We start from the raw sequence: 21713 nt of genomic DNA on the forward strand, positions 1-21713 counted from the left end.
CGTTCAGCGCAGACTTGGCCGGGGCCAGCTTGGGTGTGATACAGTAGCAACGGTAATAATTTGGTGGCCAAAGTGCTACGTTCAGAACCTTGTGCCAAACCCTTTGGCCTCCCCCGTCAGTAGCCAGCGAGGCAAGCAGCCGGCCAGAGCGTGGACCAGAGCAGAGATGCTCTACCCCGTACCCCCTCTTCAGCCCCCGCCGCCCCGCAACAAACCAGGACGTGGGAGCTGCACAAAAGGCATCGCCTGTTTTTATTAAACGGGCCTGCCCCGCAGCGTCAATATAAAAACACAAAAAAGTCCCATCAATAACAATAAAAAACCCCCCGAACGGAAACCCAGGAGGTGGGGGAGGGAGGGAGAGGATGAGGCCCTCCCAGCCAGGAGGGGAACGGGGGGCCTGGCAGGCACCGGGCCTGACCGTCGTGGGCGGGGGGGTCCCCAGGTATTGCTGTTATGAGGTCGGCGGGCAGCGATTGTCCAGGAGGTGACCCTCCCCTCTCCCCGCTTCACCCTGTTGGGAGGAGATGGGGAGGGAGAAGGGGGTGAGGCCCTCATTTCTTCTGGGGCGTGCTCAGCTTCTGCATCCCCCGGATCTTGTCCAGCAGGTCAGAGACGAAGGCCTGCAGCGGGAGGAAGAAGGGGTTTTTTGTTTGTTTTTTTTTTGATGGTGTGTGCAAAGCACCGTTCTAAGTGCTGGGGAGGTTACAAGGTGACCGGGTTGTCCCATGGGGGGGCTCACAGTTTTAATCCCCATTTTCCAGATGAGGGAACTGAGGCCCAGTGAAGTGACTTGCCCAGTCACCCAGCTGACAACTGGCAGAGCCGGCATTCGAACCCACGACCTCAGACTCCAAAGCCCGGGCTCTTTCCACTGAGCCCCGCTGCTGTTGCGGTGGGATGGAACAACCCTGGTCCCTAAGGGGTGGGCAGACTTGACCTCGGTCCAGAGCCAGGCTGCAGCCGGGGCTAAGGGGGGCAGTGGGGAGGAGGAGGCAGGGAAGGAGATGGTTTGGGGGGTCCGGGGGAAGGGGAGTCCCTACTGTACCGCTCCACTTCCCCGGGCTCGCTCTTCTTTCTTTCATTCAATCGTATTTATCGAGCGCTTACCGTGTGCAGAGCACTGGACTAAGCGCTTGGGAAGTACAAGCCTACCCAACAGCGGGCTCACAGACTAGTAGGGGGAGACAGACAACAAAACACGTGGACAGGTGTCAAGTCTCTTACCTCAGTGGGTTTGTAACAGTCAACCAACAGTTCCTGGGGGTGAAGACACAAAGCGTGAGAGGTGTCACTCCGAGAACCCCCTTCCCCACCGGATTTAGGGGATGGATGGAGGGATGGGCGGACGCACCCTCACACCCCCCGCCCCCCAACTCCCATCACCATGCACTGATGGTCCCTGAGAGGTAGGGGCTGGGTAACGGGCCCGCCAAATCCTTCCGCTTCGAGCCCAGGCCCGGGGTCCCCTCCCTTCTGGGGTCAGCACCTTGACTCGGGCAGCGCGGGCGGTGTCGCTCTCCATGTCCAGAAGCTCATCCACGTCGATCTCCAGCTCTGGAATTTCCTCTTCCTGCGCGAGGGAGAGGGGCGAGGGAGAGGGGCGAGAGGGGGCTCAAGGCGGGGCTCCTGCCCCACGCCTCCCCTCCGCCACACGCGCCCGACCCGATTTGCTCGTAGCCAACCCAGCGCTTAGACCGGTGCCTGGCATCATCATCATCAATCGTATTTATTGAGCGCTTACTATGTGTACAGCGCTGTACTAAGCGCTTGGGAAGTACAAATTGGCAACATACGGAGGCAGTCCCTACCCAACAGTGGGCTCACAGTCTAAAATCAATCAATCGTATTTATTGAGCGCTTACTATGTGCAGAGCACTGTACTAAGCCCTTGGGAAGTACAAATTGGCAACACATAGAGACAGTCCCTACCCAACAGTGGGCTCACAGTCTAAAAGGGGGAGACAGAGAACAGAACCAAACATACCAACAAAATAAAATAAATAGGATAGAAATGTACAAGCAAAATAAAAATAGAGTAATAAATATGTACAACCATATGTACATATATACAGGTGCTGTGGGGAAGGGAAGGAGGTAAGATGGGGGGATGGAGAGGGGGACGAGGGGGAGAGTCTAAAAGGGGGGAGACAGAGAACAAAACCAAACATACTAACAAAATAAAATAAATAGAATAGATAGGTACAAGTAAAATAAATAAATAGAGTAATAAATATGTACAAACATATATACAGGTGCTGTGGGGAAGGGAAGGAGGTAAGATGGGGGGATGGAGGGGGACGAGGGGGAGAGGAAGGAAGGGGCTCAGTCTGGGAAGGCCTCCTGGAGCAGGTGAGCTCTCAGCAGGGCCTGCACATAGTAAGCGCTTAATAAATGCTATCGTTATTATTTTATTATTATTATCTGGGCCCCCTTCTCTTCTCCATCTACACCCACTCCCTTGGAGAACTCATTTGGGCAGCAGGATGGCCTAGTGGCACCAGCCCGGGCTTGGGAATCAGAGGTCGTGGGTTCTAATCCCAGCTCCGCCGCCTGTCCGCCGTGTGACTCTGGGCAAGTCACTTCACTTCTCTGGGCCTCAGTGACCTCATCTGGAAAAAGGGGATTAAGAAGGTGAGCCTCAGGCACATAGTAAGCGCTTCACAAATAACGATGGCATCAGTTAAGCGCTTACTATGTGCTAGGCACCGTTCTAAGCGCTGGGGTAGATACAAGGTCATCAGGTTGTCCCACGGGGGGCTCACAGTCTTCACCCCCCATTTTACAGATGAGGGAACTGAGGCCCAGAGAAGTGAAGTGACTGGCCCAAAGTCACCCAGCTGACAAGTGGCAGAGCCGGAATTAGAACCCACGACCTCTGCCTCCCAAGCCCGAGCTCTTTCCATTAAGCCACAGTTTCTCCATCATCATCATCGTATAGCCCCCTCCCCGCCACCAAGTCATTCTCCCCCTCTAGATTCGTCGTGGGCAGGAATCACACCTACCGACTCGGCCACTACTGTACTCTCCCGAGCGCTTAGTACGGTGCTCCGTACGCAGTAAGCGCTCAAAAGATGATGGATTTCTCCCAGTCCCCCCCTCCCAGCGCCCCGTGCCCAGAATTAAGGCCGGATCTCCTCTTCCCCAGAAGACGGGGCTCTTCCCTCCCCTAAGGCCAGAATCTTCTTAATGGGAGAGAGGCTGGCAGCTGCAAGGAGAGGGAAAACAGACCCAATCGGTGCCAGGGCGGGCGGCCCAGCGGACTTGGGGCGGTGGGGGGGGAGAGCGCACACTGCCAGCTTCCTGCCTCAGCCCTCGCCAATAAGCATCACGGCGCCAGACGGGGACAGGGGCGATGCCAGGGGACCGGGCCCCCTGGAAGCCAAGGAGGCGGGCAGGAGGCTGGGGGTGGGGGGTGGGTGCCAGCTGCCCTCACACATCAGGCGCCCGCTCGGGTTCCCACTCTCGCTTCCAACACCTGCCACCAATTTCCTGGGGGGAGGAGAAAGAGGCCAAGGGGCCACCACGGTCAGCTCATCGGCCAGCTGAAGGGCTGCCGGGGAGGAGGGGGGCAAAATGGGGAGAGGTCGGAATTGGCGCCGCTCAGGGTGCGGAGAAAGGGGAAGGGGCTAGAACAATGGGATTTGATTTTTTCCCCCCCTTTGGCGAGCAGGCTTCTCTGCTTTTGGGGGAGAGGAAGTGGTTGAAGAGGGGGTACCCTCCTTCTCCCCCTCCTCCTGGCCTGCCATCCCTCCCCCAGTAAGCTGCATTGCAATCAATGGGATTGAGCGCTTACCGGGCCCAGAGGACTGGACAAAGCGCCTGGGAGAGGCTGACACAATATAGAGGACACATTCCCTGCCTACACCGATTCTGGGGCATGGGAGGAGGAGGAGGAAAAGGAGGAGGAGGAGGAGACACACCTTCCCGGGCCCCCACCCCGGCCTGAATCATCTCCGTGAGCAACACAGGAGTCATGGAGAGGCGGGAAGCCTCCCTCTCCTGCCCGCAAACCCCTAGGCTGGGTGAGCCCGTCGTTGGGTAGGGCCCGTCTCCCTAGATGTTGCCGACTTGTAGTTCCCAAGCGCTTAGTCCGGTGCCTTGCACACAGTAAGCGCTCGATAAATACGATGGAATGAATGAATGGGGGGCAGGCCCAGGCTCTGGGGAAAAGCCGGAGGACTGGCGACCCCCTTTCCTTCCCTTCCCTCGGCTCACCCCCGATGCTTAGAACAGGGCCCGAGCTGGTGGGCGCTAACCGAAGGCCATAAGGGGGCCCGGGGAGGAGGTGGGCAGAGATGGGGGGGGAGGGGGTGGGCAGGGATGGGGGGGGGGGAGGGGGTGGGCAGGGATGGGGGGGAGGGGGTGGGCAGGGATGGGGGGGAGGGGGTGGGCAGGGATGGGGGGGGGAGGGGGAGGAGGACCCGCCCTCCAAAAAGGGGGGATGGGATGCCCGTTTTGGAGGAGGATGTGAAGGATGCAGAGGCGGGCAGGACACGTGCGCACGGGTGGGGGAGGGGGCCCGGGCCGCCCCCACGGGCCCTCCTGGCCTAGGCCGGGCGCCCCTTTGTGCCCTCCTGCCCTCGGCTGGGCGTCCCCACGTGCCCTCCTACCCCCAGCCGGTGTTGGCAGTGCCCTCCTGCCCCCGGCCGGGCCTTCCCACGTGCCCTCCTGCCCCCGGCCGGGCCTTCCCACGTGCCCTCCTGCCCTCGACCGGGCCTTCCCACGTGCCCTCCTGCCCCCGGCCGGTGTTCTCTGTGCCCTCCTGCCCTCGGCCGGGCGTTCCCACGAGCCCTCCTGCCCTCGACTGGGCCTTCCCACGTGCCCTCCTGCCCTCAGCCGGTGTTCTCAGTGCCCTCCTGCCCTCGACTGGGCCTTCCCACGTGCCCTCTTGCCCCCAGCCGGTGTTCTCAGTGTCCTCCTGCCCCCGGCCGGGCGTCCCCACGTGCCCTCCTGCCCTCGACCGGGCCTTCCCACGTGCCCTCCTGCCCTCAGCCGGTATTCTCAGTGCCCTCCTGCCCTCGGCCGGGCGTCCCCACGTGCCCTCCTGCCCCCAGCCGGTGTTCTCAGTGTCCTCCTGCCCTCAGTTGGTTGTTCCCACATGCCCTCCTGCCCCCGGCCAGTGTTGCCAGTGCCCTCCTGCCGTCGGCTGGGCCTTCCCACGTGCCCTCCTGCCCCCAGCCGGTGTTGTCAGTGCCCTCCTGGGGTCGGCGGGGCCTTCCCACGTGCCCTCCTGCCCCCGGCCGGTGTTCTCAGTGCCCTCCTGCCCTCGGCCGGGCGTTCCCACGAGCCCTCCTGCCCTCGACTGGGCCTTCCCACGTGCCCTCTTGCCCCCAGCCGGTGTTCTCAGTGTCCTCCTGCCCCCAGCCAGTGTTGCCAGTGCCCTCCTGCCCCCAGCCAGTGTTGCCAGTGCCCTCCTGCCCTCGGCTGGGCCTTCCCACGAGCCCTCCTGCCTTCGGCTGGGCCTTCCCCCATGCCCTCCAGCCCTCGGCCGGGCCTCCCCACGTGCCCTCCTGCCCCCGGCCGGTGTTCTCAGTGTCTTCCTGCCCTCAGTTGGGCGTTCCCACGTGCCCTCCTGCCCCCGGCCAGTGCCCTCCTGCCCTCGGCCGGGCCTTCCCACGTGCCCTCCCGCCCCCAGCCGGTGTTGTCAGTGCCCTCCTGGGGTCGGCGGGGCCTTCCCACGTGCCCCCCTGCCCCCCGCTGGGGCTCTCCCAGTGCCCCCCCCCCCCGGGGTCGCCCGGGCGGTCCCCCGTGCCCCCCCCCGGCCCCCGGGTCCCCGGGCGTGACCTGGCAGTCGTAGAGGTGCGTGAGCTGCTGGAGGATCCACTCCTCCAGATTGAGGCGCTTCCTCAGCTCCTTGCGGTCGTACTTGACGGTGACCTTGCCCTGGCGGCGTCCGGCGGGGCCCGGGCCCGGGCCTTCCCCCTCGTCCCCGTCGTCGCCCTCCTCGTCGTCCTGCTGGCCCTCCGGGGGGGCGCGGAAACAGACGCGGGGGCCGGGGCCCCCGGCCCCCACCGCCGACATGCCGCCCTCCGAGGACACGTGGGGGGACCCCCTGGGGCACGGGGAGGGGGGCGGAGGGAGGGGGCGGCGCCGGTGCCCACCGACAGCCCCCCGGCGTGGAAGGCGGTGCCCCCTCCGGGACCAGGCCCGGGCCGGTCCCCTCGCCCTTTGTGCCCGCTTCCCCGGCGACGCCAAAGCCCGCCCCCCGGCCCGCCCCCAGACCCGCCCCCACCCCCTTAAAGGGGACGCCCACCCCTCCGAAGCCCCCCACCCCCTCCCGGAGCCCCCCAACAAAACGCCCGCCCTTGCCCCGGGAACAACAAACAGTCAGCCACCCGGCCGGTCCTGTTTGATGACCCTTTCATCCACTCGATCGTATTCACTGAGCGCGGAGCACTGGACTAAGCGCTTGGGAAGCCCAAGTAGGCACCATATTCATTCATTCAGTCGTGTTTGTTCATCATCAATCGTATTTATTGAGCGCTTACTATGTGCGCAGCGCTGTACTAAGCGCCTGGGAAGTACAGATTGGCAACATATAGAGACAGTCCCTACCCAACAGTGGGCTCACAGTCTAAAAGAGAACCTTTTAGAGTGCTAAAAGAGTTTGTTGAGCACCTACTGTGTGCGGAGCGCTCGGGACGTCCAAGTCGGCAGCAAATCGAGACGGTCCCTCCCCACCAGCGGGCTCGCAGGCTAGAAGGGGGAGACGGACGACAAGACAAAACATATGAACAAAATAAAATAAACAATAGTAAATATGTACAAGTAAAATAGAGTAATAAATACGTACTAACATATATACATATTCATTCAGTCAGTCGTATTTATTGAGCGCTTACTGAGTGCAGAGCACCGTGAGCCCACTGTTGGGTAGGGACTGTCTCTAGATGTTGCCAATTTGTCCTTCCCAAGCGCTTAGTACAGTGCTCTGCACATAGTAAGCGCTCAATAAATACAATTGATTGATTGATTGATTGGACTAAGCCCTTGGGAAGTACAAGTTGGCAACATCTAGAGACGGTCCCTACCCAACAGCGGGCTCACAGTCTAGAAGGGGGAGACGGACAACAAAACAAAACATATTAATAAAATAAAATAAATAGAATAGTAAATATGCACAAGTAAAATTCGTTCATTTATTCATTCATTCAATTGTATTTATTGAGCGCTTACTGTGTGCAGAGCACTGGACTAAGCGCTTAAGAAGTCCAAGTTAGCAACACCTAGAGACGGTCCCTACCCAACAGCGGGCTCACAGTCTAGAAGGGGAGACAGACAACGAAACAAATTAACAAAATAAAATAAATAGAATAGTAAATATGTACAAGTAAAATTCATTTGTTCATTCATTCATTCAATCGTATTTATTGAGCGCTGACTGTGTGCAGAGCACTGTACTAAGCGCTTGGGAAGTACACGTTGGCAACATCTAGAGACGGTCCCTCCCCAACAGCGGGCTCACAGTCTAGAAGGGGGAGACGGACGACAAAACAAAACATATTAACAAAATAAAATAAATAGAATAAATATGTACAAATAAAATAAATAAATAGAGTAATAAATACGTACTAACATATATACATATATACAGGGGCTGTGGGGAGGGGAAGGAGGTAAGGCTGGGGGGATGTATTCCCCACCAGCGCTTAGAACAGTGCTTTGCACATAGCAAGCGCTTAACAAATGCCATCATCATCATGGGGTGGGGGAGGAGGGGGGGAGGAAGGAGGGGGCTACTGATGATGATGATGACGATGATGATGGTATTTGTTAAGCACTTACTATGTGCAAAGCACTGTTCTAAGCGCTGGGGAGGTTACCAGGTGATCAGGTTGTCCCATGGGGGGGCTCACACTTTTCATCCCCATTTTCCAGATGAGGTCACTGAGGCACAGAGAAGTGAAGTGACTTGCCCAAAGTCACACACTATTGCCAAAGTGACAATAATAATAATAATGGCATTTATTAAGCACTTACTATGTGCAAGGCGCTACTATGTGCTAAGCGCTGGGGAGGTTACAAGGTGATCATGTTGTCCCATGGTGGGGCTCACACTTTTCATCCCCATTTTCCAGATGAGGTCACTGAGGCACAAAGAAGTGAAGCGACTTGCCCAAAGTCATTCATTCTTTCCTTCAATCGTATTTATTGAGCGCTTACTGTGTGCAGAGCACTGTACTAAGCGCTTGGGAAGTACAAGTTGGCAACTACCCAACAGTGGGCTCACAGTCTAGATTAAATGCCATTATTATTATTATGTGGGGTTGGGGTATGTTGCTGTTGGGGCGGAGCCCAGACTAAGGTTTGGAGGTCGAGTGGTTTCATTCATTCAATCATATTTATTGAGCGCTTACTGTGTGCAGATTCCCATTCTAGACTGTGAGCCCGCTGCTGGGTAGGGACTGTCTCTATATGTTGCCAACTTGTACTTCCCAAGCGCTTAGTCCAGTGCTCTGCACACAGTAAGCGCTCAATAAATACGATTGATTGATTGATTGATTAGTACAGTGCTCTGCACACAGTAAGCGCTCAATTCATTCATTCATTCAATCGTATTTATTGAGCGGTTACTGTGTGCAGAGCACTGTATTAAGCGCTTGGGAAGTACAAGTTAGCAACAATAAATACGATTGAATGAATGAATGAATGCCCTCTGACTCTCCAACCCGGGGAGCGGGAGGATGGGGAGCCTGGGTTGGGGAAGAGGGACTGGGGGGAATGGATTGATGGGGCGGGGGTCTCGCTCTGTACAGGCCTAAGAAGAGGCGGCTTCTTCAGGCCGCAGAGACAGGTGGGTCCCGAGCCCCCCAAAAGGGGCTGGGGAGAGGGGAGGGAAGGTGAGGAGGAACACCACCAGCCTCGCCCGCCTTTGACCCCTTCCTTTCCCTCCCCACCCTTGGGTGACAGGTGGGAGACTGTGAGCCCACTGTTGGGTAGGGACCGTCTCTATATGTTGCCAACTTGTACTTCCCAAGCGCTTAGTACAGTACTCTGCACACAGTAAGTGCTCAATATATACGATAGATTGATTGATTGATTGATTGAGGGGGCTTCGGCCCGCCCCAGAGAGTTGGGCAGCGGCCTGGAGGACAAATGACCTCCTGCAACATGGCTGGCAAACACTGGATTTTGGGAAATGTGGTTCTGATGTTCTGGCCTGCTACCTTTTCCTCCCTTCTTCCCCTCACAGGAATAATAATAATAATAATAATAACGGCATTTGTTAAGCGCTAACTACGGGCCAAGCACTGTTCTAAGCACTGGAGGGGGCGGGGGGATACAAGGTAATCAGGTTGTCCCACAAGCGGGGTCACAGTCTTAATCCCCATTCTCCAGATGACGTAACGGAGGCCCAATCAATCAATCAATCAATCAATCGTATTTATTGAGCGCTTACTGTGTGCAGAGCACTGTACTAAGCGCTTGGGAAGTACAAGTTGGCAACATATAGAGAAAGTCCCTACCCAGCAGCAGGCTCACAGTCTAGAAGGGGGCTCACAGTCTAGAAGGCCCAGAGAAGTGAAGTGACTTGCCCATAGTCACACAGCTGACAAGTGGCCGAGCTGGGATTAGAACCCACGACTTTCTGACTCCCGAGCCCGGGCTCCCGCCACTGGGCCACGATGCTTCTCTAAAATAATAATAATAATGATAATGAGGATGGTATTTCTTCATGCATTCATTCTTCAATCGTATTTAACCCGGGTGAGTTTTGACTTGTAGCAGATGGCCTTCCACTGGCTAGCCACTGCCCAAGCTAGGAATGGAATGGGTAGGCCGGTGATTGACTCTCCCTCCCGTAGCCGAGACTGGTAGAGGACTGGAAACTCTCCAGCTGCCACCCTGAGAGGGCTTGGGAGAGTATACTATAACAATAAACAGATCCATTCCCTGCCCACAACTTACGTTTAATCTAGACCCAACAGTCTCACCTTCTCCCTGAGAAGAAAGCCAGGGGACGATTTGGGCCGTAAGGACACCTAGCCCTGCCACTGTTCTTCATTGTTGTTGACCTCATCTTCATCATCATCATTATTGAAAAACAGTATCTGGAGATCCCTGTCACACAACGGGGGGGGTTAAAAAAAAAAAGACTCAATCCTTAGCTTCAAGAAACTTTTTCCTATATTCCTACCTTCCCCCCTCCTCAAGAACATAAGCAATTAATAATAACCTTTATAAAAGCGCTTACGATGTACGAAGTGCGGGGAAGAAAACACAGACTTTGAATCAGACAAGGTGGGAGAACAGGCACATAGATACCTAGGGAAAGTGAAGAGAAAACAAGTTAAAATAAGCAAATCGGTGACAACGGTAGTAATAAATAACAGTTCATTCCTATTGGAGGATAGTGCCTCGTCTCCTCAGTTACTTCCACTCCAATGCTGCCCTAGTTATACTGCCTTAATCTTCCCAGTTCTCTAGAAGGTCACACTTCACTTGCCTGCTGGGTGACCTTGGGCAAGTCACTTCTCTGAGCCTCAGTCCCCTCATCGGCAGAATGGGAATTTAATATCTGTTAATAATGATGGCATTTATTAAGCACTTACTATGTGCAAAGCACTGTTCTAAGAGCTGGGGAGGTTACAAGGTGATCAGGTTGTCCCACGGGGGGCTCACAGTCTCCATCCCCATTTTCCAGATGAGGTAACTGAGGCACAGAGAAGTGAAGTGACTTGCCCAAAGTCACACAGCTGACAAGTGGCGGAGCTGGGATTTGAACCCATGACCTCTGACTCCAAAGCCGGTGCTCTTTCCACTGAGCCACGCTGCTCCCTCCTACTTAGACTACAAGCCCCGTGTGAGACCTGATTTACTCGCATCTGCCCCAGTGAGTACACAGTGCTTGATACATAGTTAGCGCTTAAAAAATACCACAATTACGATTAGTGAAGGAAGGGGTTTCTGGCTACTCGCTGTAGAAGCTTTGTGGTCTCTAGTAGATAGAGCACAGGCCTGGGAATCAGAAGGACCTGGGTTCTAATCACAACCCCGCCACTTGTCTGCTGTGTGACCTTGGACGAGTCACCTAACGGCTCTGGGCCTCGGTGACCTCATCTGTAAATAAGACGGCGAGCCCCAAGTGAGACAAGGATGGCATCCAACCCGATTTGCTTCTATCTACCCCGGTGCTTAGTACAGTGCCTGGCACATAGTAAGCTCTTAAATACCACCAGTATTATCATTATTATTTCTCTTCAGGGGTGAGGGTCCTCAGCCAGGGTGTTGGATGGAGGTGGGTGACGCCCTGGTCGTGGGAGCGGCCCCCCCCCAAAAGACCCCAGAGCCCTAATGGCAGTGCCACCCTTGATCGTAGTTATTATTTCGATAGCAGTCTTTCGTACTCAAAAGAAAAGTCACCCGTGATGAAATTCACCAATAGGGAGGGGGTGAGATTACACCAGAGGCACGTCCAGGCCGATATTCCGTCTCCCACAGTGGTGGTAGGATGCTTGGAAGGATATTGTGATAGATGCCCAGACCTCTCATAGACAAATTCATCCAAAGTCTTCCTGAACATACTCAAATTTTAGACCTGAATAACTTCTTAGGGTATCAAATTCCATATGCCCCTGTCTTCAACTGCTCATTCTCCAAAGGCTCCTTCTCCTTTGCCTTCAAGCATGCTCACTTCTCCCCTCCCTAAAAAACTTCTCAGGATTCCACTCTATCGATCAATCAATCAAACAATGGTATTTATTGAGCGCTTACTCTGTGCAGAGCACCGTACTAAGAGCTTGGGAGAGTAGAATACAACAGAATTAGCAAACACGTTCTCGGCTCCCTGCCCGTAACGAGCTTATCCTCCAGCTATCTCTCCATCTTCCCTTTCCTATTCCCAGCCAAACTCTTCGAACGGGCTGTGTAGGCTCACTGCCCAACTCTCATCATTATCAACGCCGATGATATTTATTGATCACTTATTGCCTGCAGAACACTATACTAAGGGCTTGGAGGAGCACAATAGAGTTGGTAGACACATTCCCTGCCCACAACAACCTTACAATCTAGGGTTTCTCCACCAACTCCCTTCTTGACCTCTGAACCATGTGGTTTCCATCTCTTCGCTCCACTGAGGTGCTCTCTTCAAAGTCTCTAACGACTCCCCCCTTCACACCAAATCTAATCCTCCTTGATCCCTCAACTTCCTTCGACACTTTGGACCACTGGCATCTCCTGAAAACATGACCTGCCCTTGGTTTGTCTGAGACAGTTTTCTCCTGTTCCCCCTCTGTCACCGGTTCTCCTTCTCCGTCCCACCCGCTCATGGTGGGGCGTCCTCAAGGCTCCGGTTTGAGTCCCGATCTCACACAGTAAGCGCTCAATAAATACGATTGAATGAATGAATGAATCTCAATTTACATTCACCACCTTGGGATACTCATCCCCGCCCTCGGCTTCATCCACTATCTCTCTCTACGCAGATGGAGTCCTAAATCTACCTCGTTTAATCCTGACCGTTCTCCTTGTCTGCAATCTCACACTTCCTCCCCTGTCTCCAGGATGGGGCTACGTGGAAATGTCCCGGAACCCTAGGTTCGGTGACGTCTAAGAACGACGTCATCTTCTCTCCCGAATCCTTTCCACTACCTAACTTTCCTATCACAGGCAACATTACCGTCCTCCCTGCCTCTCAAGCTTATTACCTTGTCAAAATCTTCACCCAGTCATCTTTGTTCTTCCTCCATATCCCATCCTCTTCATCCCAATGGCCAGCCCGCTGTTCCAGGCGCCGGCCATATCCCAGCTTGACCACTGCATCAATTTCCTTGCTGATCTCCCTGCCTCTCCCCTCTCCAGTTTCTATTTCATTCAGCTGCCAGGATCACTTTTCTAAAACATTCTGCATACTTTTTTCTCCCGACTCCTCCACAACCCCCAGTGGTTACCCATTCTTCTCCACATCAAGCAGTAACTCCTGACAGTTGGTTTTAAATCAATCCGCCAGTCAATGGTATTTTTGAGTGCTTACTGTATGCAGAGCACTGTCCAAGCGTGGGGGAGAGTACAATACAAGAGAAATTAGGAGACATATTACCTGCCCATAATAAGCTTACAGTCTAGAGAACAAGTCGACTCTCTAACTCCTAATTATCCATTCCCTTCTCCCAGTACACCCCAACTCACTCTCTTCTTTCCTCTCAAGCTAGCCATTGTGCCTCATTCTTGTCTCTCCCTCCCACCACTGACTCTCACTCAGGTTTCCCAATCCCATATCTGGAACTCTCTGCCCTTTCCGAGCTGATCCAACACAGCTCTTCCCATCTTCAAAGCCCTTCTGAAATAACATCTCCTCCAAGAGGCTTTTCCCAATTAATTTCTAATCTCCCTGCCTTATATCCTCAAACTCCTGAGCACTTAAATATTCAACGCTCCCCACCCTCCCTTCTCCTTATGTAATAACTCAACTATTATATTACTTCTACTTTAGAGTCTGTTTCCTCTGCTAGATTATAGGCTCCCTGAAGGTAGGGCATTATATAACGACAATAATAATGATGAAGGTATTTGTTAAGCACTTACTATGTGTCAAACACTGTTCTAAGCATTGGGGTAGATTCAATCGTATTTATTGAGCGCTAACTGTGTGCAGAGCACTGTACTAAGCACTTGGGCAGTACAAATTATTCGGATTAGACAAAGCCCCTGCCTCACATGGAGCTCACGGTCTCAATCCACATTTGACAGATGAGGACACTGAGGCCCAGAGAAGTTAAGTGGCTCGCCCAAGGTCACACAGCAGACAAGTGGCACAGCTTGGATTAGAACCCACGATCTTCTGACTCTCAGTCCCATGCTCTATTCATTCATTCATTCAATCGTATTTATTGAGCGCTTACTGTGTGCAGACCACTGTACTAAGCGCTTGGGAAGTACAAGTTGGCAACGTATAGCGATGGCCCCTACCCAACGACGGGCGGCGCAGTCTAGAAGGGGGAGACAGACGACAAAACAAAACATGTAGACAGGTGTCAAAATTGTCAGAACAAATAGAATTATAGCTATAGGCGCATCATTAACAAAATAAATAGACTAGTAAATATGTACAAGTAAAATAAATAGAGTCATAAATCTGTACAAATATATATACGAGTGCTGTGGGGAGGGGAAGGAGGTAGGGCGGAGGGGATGGGGAGGAGGAGAGGAAAAGGGGGCTCAGTCTGGGAAGGCCTCCTGGAGGAGGTGAGCTCTCAGTAGGGCTAGGCCCTGCTGCTTCTCATCTCTGCTAATCCTATTGAAGTTTCCCAGCTACTTAGCAGAGTGCTCTCCACAGTGCTTAGCACAGTGCTCTGCACATAATAAGCCCTCAATCTGCACCACTGATTGATGGATTGATTTCAGTAGGCGTTCAATAAATACTTTTGATCGATTAGTTGATTGATAAGCTCATTCATTCATCCATTCAATCGTATTTATTGAGCCCTTACTGTGTGCAAAGCACTATATTAAGCGCTCGGGAGACCACAATACAACAACAAACAGACACACTCCCTGACCACAGTTAGCTCACAGTCTAGAGAGGGAGATAGACATTAATACGCATAAATACATAAATAAATCAATTACAGATATACACATATGTGTGTTGTGAGGATGGAAGGGAGGGTGAAGGAAGGGAGTGAGTCAGGGCGATGCAGAAGGGAGTGGAGAAGAGGAGGGCTTAATCAGGGAAGGCTTCTTGGAGGAAAGGTGTCTTCCATAAAGGCTTGACGTGGAGGAGAGCAATTATCTGTCTGGTACGAGAGAGGGAGGCCAGAAGCAGGATGTGGGCAAGGGGTGGGCGGCAAGATAGACAAGGTCGAAGTACGGTGAGAAGGTTAGCATTAGGGGAACAAAATGTGCAGGCGGAGTTGTAGGAGGAGAGTAGCAAGGTGAGTTAGGAGGGGACAAGGTGATCGAGTGCCTTTAGAGCCAATGGCGAGAAGTTTTTGTTGATACGGAGGTGGATGGGCAACCACCGGAGTTTCTTGAGGAGCGGGGAAACATGGTCTGAACGATTTTGAAGGAAAATGATCCGGGAAGCAGAGTGGTGTTGGACTGGAGCGGGGAGAGACAGGAGGCGGGGAGGTCAGTAAGGAGGCTGATACAATAATCAAGGCAGGATAAGATAAGTGATTGCATTAATGTGGTAGCGGTTTGGATGGAGAGAAAGGGGTGGATTTTGGCGATGTTGTGAAGGCAGAACTACAGGATTTAGCGATGGCTTGAAGATGATGATGATAATGGCATTTTGTGGGTTGCATGAGAGAGGGGAGTTAAGGATAATGCCGAGGACATGCTCACCACGGTGGGGTGAAAAAATATTCTCTTTGTTCAAAACCACACCTATCATCTTCAACTTCAACGGATACTCCCTGTTCCTGGTAGTGTGGGATCCCTAGTGAACAACAATTCTCAATTCTGATTTTGCTTTGTCCACACCCTCCGTGATTTTATAACCTTCAACCTCTTCATACCGAAGCTGCCCTACCCCTCTGATCATCCTAATTTTCCTTCTCTGTTCACAGTCTAGTGAGGGAGTCAATCAGCCACAGTCGTATTTATTGAGCATTGACTTTGTGCAGAGCCCTGTACTAAGCACCTGGGACAGTAATTAATCAACCTACATGGAAATGTCTCAGAACCTTAAATTCGATAATGTCTAAGACTGAAGTCATCTTCCCTCCCAAATCCTCTCCACTACCTAACTTTCCCATCACTGGCAACATTACCATCCTCCTTGTCTCTCGAGCCTATAACCTGGCCTTAATCCCCTCCAAATCATGTATTGATCAGCGCTTAGTACAGGCCAGGCACATAGTAAGTGTTGAACCAATACCACAGTTATTATTATTATATCTTTCCTCTAACATGCGCCGCAATCTTACCTCCCTGCTGGTCTTCCTTGTTCTTTTCCTCATCTGCATAGGGATCGGACACTGTGGGAGAAATTCTACTACTAATAATAATTGTGGTATTTGTTAAGTGCTTACTAGGTACCAAGGACTGTGCTAAGCACTGGGTAAGATAGAAGGTAACAATAATAATAATAATAATAATAATGATGATGATGATGATGGTATTTGTTAAGCGCTTACTATGTGCCAAGCACTGTTCTAAGCGCTGGGGTAGGTACAAGCTAATCAGGTTGTCACATGTAGGGCTCAGAGTCTTCAGAGAAGCAGCGTGGCTCAGTGGAAAGAGCACGGGCTTTGGAGTCAGAGGTTGTGGGTTCAAATCCTGGCTCTACCACTTGTCAGCTGTGTGACTTTGGGCAAGTGACTTAACTTCTCTGGGCCTCAGTTGCCTCATCTGTAAAATGGGGATTAAGACTGTAAGCCCCCCCGGGACAACCTGATCACCTTGTAACCTCCCCAGTGCTTAGAACAGGGCTTTGCACATAGTAAATGCTTAATAAATGCCATCATTATTATTCCCATTTTCCAGCCAATTGTCAGCTGTGTGACTTTGGACAAGTCACTTGACTTCTCTGTGCCTCAGTAACCTCATCTGTAAAATGGGGATGAAGACTGTGAGCCCCCCGTGGGACAACCTGATCACCTTGTAACCTCCCCAGCGCTTAGAACAGTGCTTTGCGCATAGTAAGTGCTTAATAAATACCATCAGTCTTCTTCTTCTTCCAGATGAGGGAACGGAGGCACAGAGAAGTTAAGTGACTTGCCTAAAGTCACACAGTTAAGTCCCCTAGCACTTAGTACAGTGCTCTGCACACAGTAAGCGCTCAATAAATACGATTGAATGAATGAAGTGGCGGAGCCGGGATTAGAACCCATGACCTCTGACTCCCAAGCCCGTGCTTGGGTTCCACCTGGGGCTCACAGTCTATGTAGGAGGGAGAACAGGTATTGAATCCCCATTATGCAGAGGAGGGAACTGAGGATCAGAGAAGTTAAGTTCATTCATTCAATCGTATTTATTGAGCGCTTACTGTGTGCAGAGCACTGTACTAAGTGCTTTGGAAGTACAAGTCGGTAACATATAGAGACGGTCCCTACCCAACAACAGGCTCACAGTCTAGAAGAAGTGACTTGCCCAAGGTCACATGGCAGGTAAGTGGGGGGACCTGGGATTAATAAATAATAATGATGGCATTTGTTAAGCGCTTACTATGTGCAAAGCACTGTTCTAAGTTCTGGGGAGGATACAAGGTGATCAGGTTGTCCCATGGGGGGCTCACAGTCTTAATCCCCATTTTACAGATGAGGGAACTGAGGCCCAGAGAAGTGAAGTGACTTGCCCAAAGTCACACAGCAGCATGGCTCAGTGGAAAGAGTAGGGACTTTGGAGTCAGAGGTCATGGGTTCAAATCCTGGCTCTGCCAATTGTCAGCTGTGTGATCTTCGGCAAGTCACTTCACTTCTCCGGGCCTCAGTTCCCTCATCTGTAAAATGGGTATTAAGACTGTGAGCCCCACATGGGACAATCTGATCACCTTGTATCCCCCAGTGCTTAATAAATACCATAATTATTTATTAATTATTATTATTAATTGGTGGAGCCGGGATTTGAACCCCTGACCTCTGAGTCCAAAGCCCATGCTCTTTCCACTGAGCCACGCTGCTTCTCCGATTAGAACCTAGGTCCTCTGATTCCCAAGCCCGGGCTCTTTCCGCTAGGCCGTGTTGCTTCTGAGTAAACACTCTGATGCTCGGGCGCTCACCGAGTGCTCTGTGGGCTGAGAAAGCATAAGCCTTCCCACTCCACCATTATTCCACAGCCCCATTACTGGGGAATGAAGAAAGTGGCCAAAAGCACAATAGCCGTCTAGCCGGAAAAGCAGCCCCCAAGGGATGCAGCTCTCGGGAGAACAGACTCCTCTTCCCGCTTGGCAAAGCAGCGAGCTAGACCTTCCTGAGCACCCCCGCCCCCTCCACAGACACAGGCGCTCTTCCCCCAGCCTCTCCATTTTTTATGCTATCTGTTCAGCGCTTACTTTGTGTCAAGCACTGCTCTAAGCACCGGAATAGATACAAATTTATCACGTTGGACGCAGCTCCCGTCCCACATGGGGCTCACGGTCCAAGTAAGAGCGAGGAGGATTGAATCCCCGTTTTACAGTTGAGGAAACTGAGGCACAGAGGAGGTAAGCGACTTGCCCAAGGTCACGGGTCTTCAACTTGAATCTTACCTGGTCCGCCTTGCCCTTTCTCTCATCTGGCCATCGCAGGCCCCTCCGTTATCCGTCAGGGCGGAGAGCAACTCCAGGCCGGCTGGATTCTGGGTGAGGGGGCAGATCCGGCACTCGGGTGAAATTCGAGTTCCATTTTGTGTTCATTCATTCATTCAATCGTATTTATTGAGCGCTTACTGTGTGCAGAGCACTGGACTAAGCGCTTGGGAAGTACAAGTTGGCAACGAGTTGGCAAATTGTGTTACTGGAAGCAGTCTCCGGAGAGCAGGGAACAGCTGACGTTTCCAGAATGGAGAACTGAAACGACACTTAGAGAGATACAGCAATAGCTGTGGTATTTGTTGAGCGTTTATTAGTAATAATAATGATATATGGTATTTGTTAAGCACTTACTATGGGCCAGGCACCGTACTAAGCGCTTGGGTAGGTACAAGTTAATCAGATTGGACACAGTCCCTGTCCCAAATGGGGCTCATGCTCTTAATCCCCATTTTAAGGATGAAGGAACTGAGGCCTAGAGAAGTGAAGTGACTTGCCCAAGGTCACACAAGTGGCAGAGGCAGAATTAGAACCCACAACCTTCTGACTTCTAGGCCCAGGCTCTATCCATTACGCCACTCTGCTTCTGCCTTCTATAATAATAATAATAATAATAATAATGATGGCATTTATTAAGCGCTTACCATGTGCAAAGCACTGTTCTAAGCACTGGGGGGATACAAGGTGATCAGGTTGTCCCACGTGGGGCTCACAGTCTTAATCCCCATTTTACAGATGAGGTAACTGAGGCCCAGAGAGGTTAAGTGAGTGGGCAGATGACCTGGGTGGGAAGAGAAATTCTACATTTGGAAAGGAAAAATAACAATCGTTATTGGAGGAAATAATACATTCGCATGGCAGAGGTTTTCATGGATGGCTTTCATTTCTTATCCCTTACTAGGAAGCGAACTGTGGGTGAAGAGATTCTGGATTATCCAGCTTTTTAAATTTCCTATCCAAGCGCTGATTTGCTCTTTCTTTATTCATTCAATCGTATTTATTGAGCACTATGTGCTAAGCACTGTACTAAGTGCTGAGGTAGATACAGTGAGAGCCACTTTGATTCTTCCCTCCAGTCAGATAATAATAATAATAATAACAATAAAGTTGGTATTTGTTAAGCGCTTACTATGTGCCAAGCACTGTTCTAAGCGCTGGGGTAGATACAAGATAATCAGGTTGTCCCACGTGGGGCTCACAGTCTTCATCCCCATTTTCCAGATGAGGGAACTGAGGCCCAGAGAAGTTAAGTGACTTGCCCAAGGTCACACAGCTGACAAGTGGCAGAGCCGGGATTTGAACCCACGACCTCTGACTCCAAAGCCCGGGCTCTCTCCACTGGTGGGACTCAGTCCCTGTCCCACACAGGGCTCACGGTCTTCATTCATTCATTCATTCGTTCAATCGTATTTATTGAGCGCTTACTGTGTGCAGAGCACCGTACTAAGCGCTTGGGAAGTACAAGTTGGCAACGTATAGAGACGGTCCCTACCCAACAGCGGGCTCACACTCACAAATACCAACATTATTATTATTAGAAGGGGGAGACATAATCTTAATCCTTACTTTACGGATGAGGGTGGTGGGCCCAGAGAAGGGAGGCGACTTGCCCAGGGTCACACAGCAGACAAGTGGCACAGCCGGGATTAGGGCAAGCCCTCCATCTCCCAGGCTCAGGCTTTTTCCACTAGGCCACACTGCTTCTCCTTACTGCCTCGCACCCCCGTGGCTGCCCTGTCTTCAGCCCCCTCCTACCTCTGAGGTCCCCGGGGCTTTCTTTCTTGAACTTGAATTTTACCTAGTCCGCCTTGCCCTTTCTCTCCTCTGGCCATCGCAGGCCCCTCCGTTATCAGTCAGGGCGGAGAGCAACTCCAGGCCGGCTGGATTCTGGGTGAGGGGAGAAGATCCGGCACTCAGGTGAAATTCGAGTTCCATTTTGTGTTACTGGAAGCAGTCTCCGGAGAGCAGGGAACAGCTGACATTTCCAGAATGGAGAACTGAAACGACACTGAGAGAGATACAGCAACCTTGAACAGTAAGCCATTACATTAAAGAAACTTAGTAGTTATCTCAAGCAAGATTCTCCTCCCTTAGAAAGGAAAACTTTGAAAAGTCTTAACCCAGCACCATCTAGCCTTTTGTGCGATACCCTAGCCCCTGGTTGGGAATGATCGATTGAGTCTGGTCTGTGGCTCTCCCTACGGAGGCTGTGAACTTGTCCTCTAGACTGCAAGCTCACTGTGGGCAGGGAACAGGTCTACTGGCTCTTGTTCTATCGTTCTCTCCGAAGTGCTTAATACAGTGCTCTGCACACAGTAAGCGCTCAATAAATCCGATTCGCCGACTGACGGTTTCCCTTGACACCCGTTCCTCTTTCAGGGACAACCCCCGTTTCTACTTTGTCCCTTTTAGGGTTTAATCTCTGGGCTCTGCCCCTCCCTCAGGGACTGAGATCCCCACGGCCAACGCAACCGAGGAAAGAAACCGAAAGACCCAGTGGGCCACAGAGGGGTATCAATTGGAGACAGAAAAGGAACACGCAACATACCGATTTCCAGCAATTTCTCTAATCTACGCGGATCACCAGACCCCCTCCCTCCTTCCCCAGCCCCCCACTCCTAAGCACTCCTTCCGAATTCCTGCTCCCTTACCAGAATTGAGGACTCTCGTGCTACGGCTCTGGCTCTCCTCTCCAGAGAAGCTAAACGTTCGGTTCTTAGCCTCCCATGGCTTCCTCCCCCAGCCTCATTCTGACCCCCAGCCCCCTCCCCTCCCCAACTACCCTCCGCCTAATGTTGTTTTCAGTTTGGTGCCGCTGGGGATAGAGAAGATGTGGTTAATGGGAGGGAGGGGTGGTCTGAGAAGGCGCCAGGCCTCTCTATTCCACAATTATTACCCAGCCCCATTACCGGGGATAAAGTGGCCAAAAGCACAACAGCCTTCTAACCGGAAAAGCAGCCCCCTTGGGATGCAGCTCTCGGGAGAACAGACTCCCCGTCCTGCTTGGCAAATCAATAAGCCTGGAGCTTCCTGAGTTTGCCCCTGCCCCCTCTTCAGACACAGGAGACGGACGTCTCATGCCCTAAGCCTGCTCCACGATCCCCTCCTGCCCCTTCGGCTTCTTCTGCGTTTTCTTTCCTGCGCTTGAATCGTACCTCGTCTGTCTTGCCCGTCTTTTCATCTTGCTATTCCCCTGTTATCGGTCAGCGCAGAGATCAACTCCAGGGCAGCTGGATTCTGGCAGAGGGGGCAGAGCCTGGGGTACCCCATCGCCAGGGAGGGAGGGAAGGGAGCAGGCGCTGGAGAAGTTCTCTGATTTTTTCTGTTCTGCCTCTCCCCATTCCCTCCCCCTTCAGAGTTAGTTTTCCCAACAAAACCGAGGACTTTGCCCCCAAGACTCTCCCTCACTTCAGGAACTTTGCCTACTCCTCCCCAGGAGGTGACTTTATCTAATAATGATAATAATAACTATGGCTTTGTTAGATGTTTACTATGTGTCAGGCACTATAAGCGCTGGGGGTCCGTATTTTGAACA

At 52.3% G+C, this 21713-nt stretch overlaps 1 protein-coding gene across 1 annotated transcript; it reads right to left on the reverse strand.

Annotated features, from left to right (window-relative positions):
- Positions 1-227: 227 nt before the first annotated feature.
- On the reverse strand, positions 228-6130 carry PPP1R14B (protein phosphatase 1 regulatory inhibitor subunit 14B). Its single transcript, XM_038764534.1, has 4 exons — positions 5788-6130; positions 1490-1573; positions 1228-1260; positions 228-623 (listed from the first exon to the last, which is right to left on the reverse strand). The coding sequence occupies exons 1-4, from the start codon at positions 6022-6024 to the stop codon at positions 555-557; spliced, it is 423 nt and encodes a 140-aa protein (XP_038620462.1). The 5' UTR covers positions 6025-6130; the 3' UTR covers positions 228-554.
- Positions 6131-21713: the final 15583 nt, after the last annotated feature.

The sequence above is a fragment of the Tachyglossus aculeatus genome, chromosome 22 (assembly GCF_015852505.1).
Source record: "Tachyglossus aculeatus isolate mTacAcu1 chromosome 22, mTacAcu1.pri, whole genome shotgun sequence".
Classification (NCBI taxonomy): Eukaryota; Metazoa; Chordata; class Mammalia; order Monotremata; family Tachyglossidae; genus Tachyglossus; species Tachyglossus aculeatus.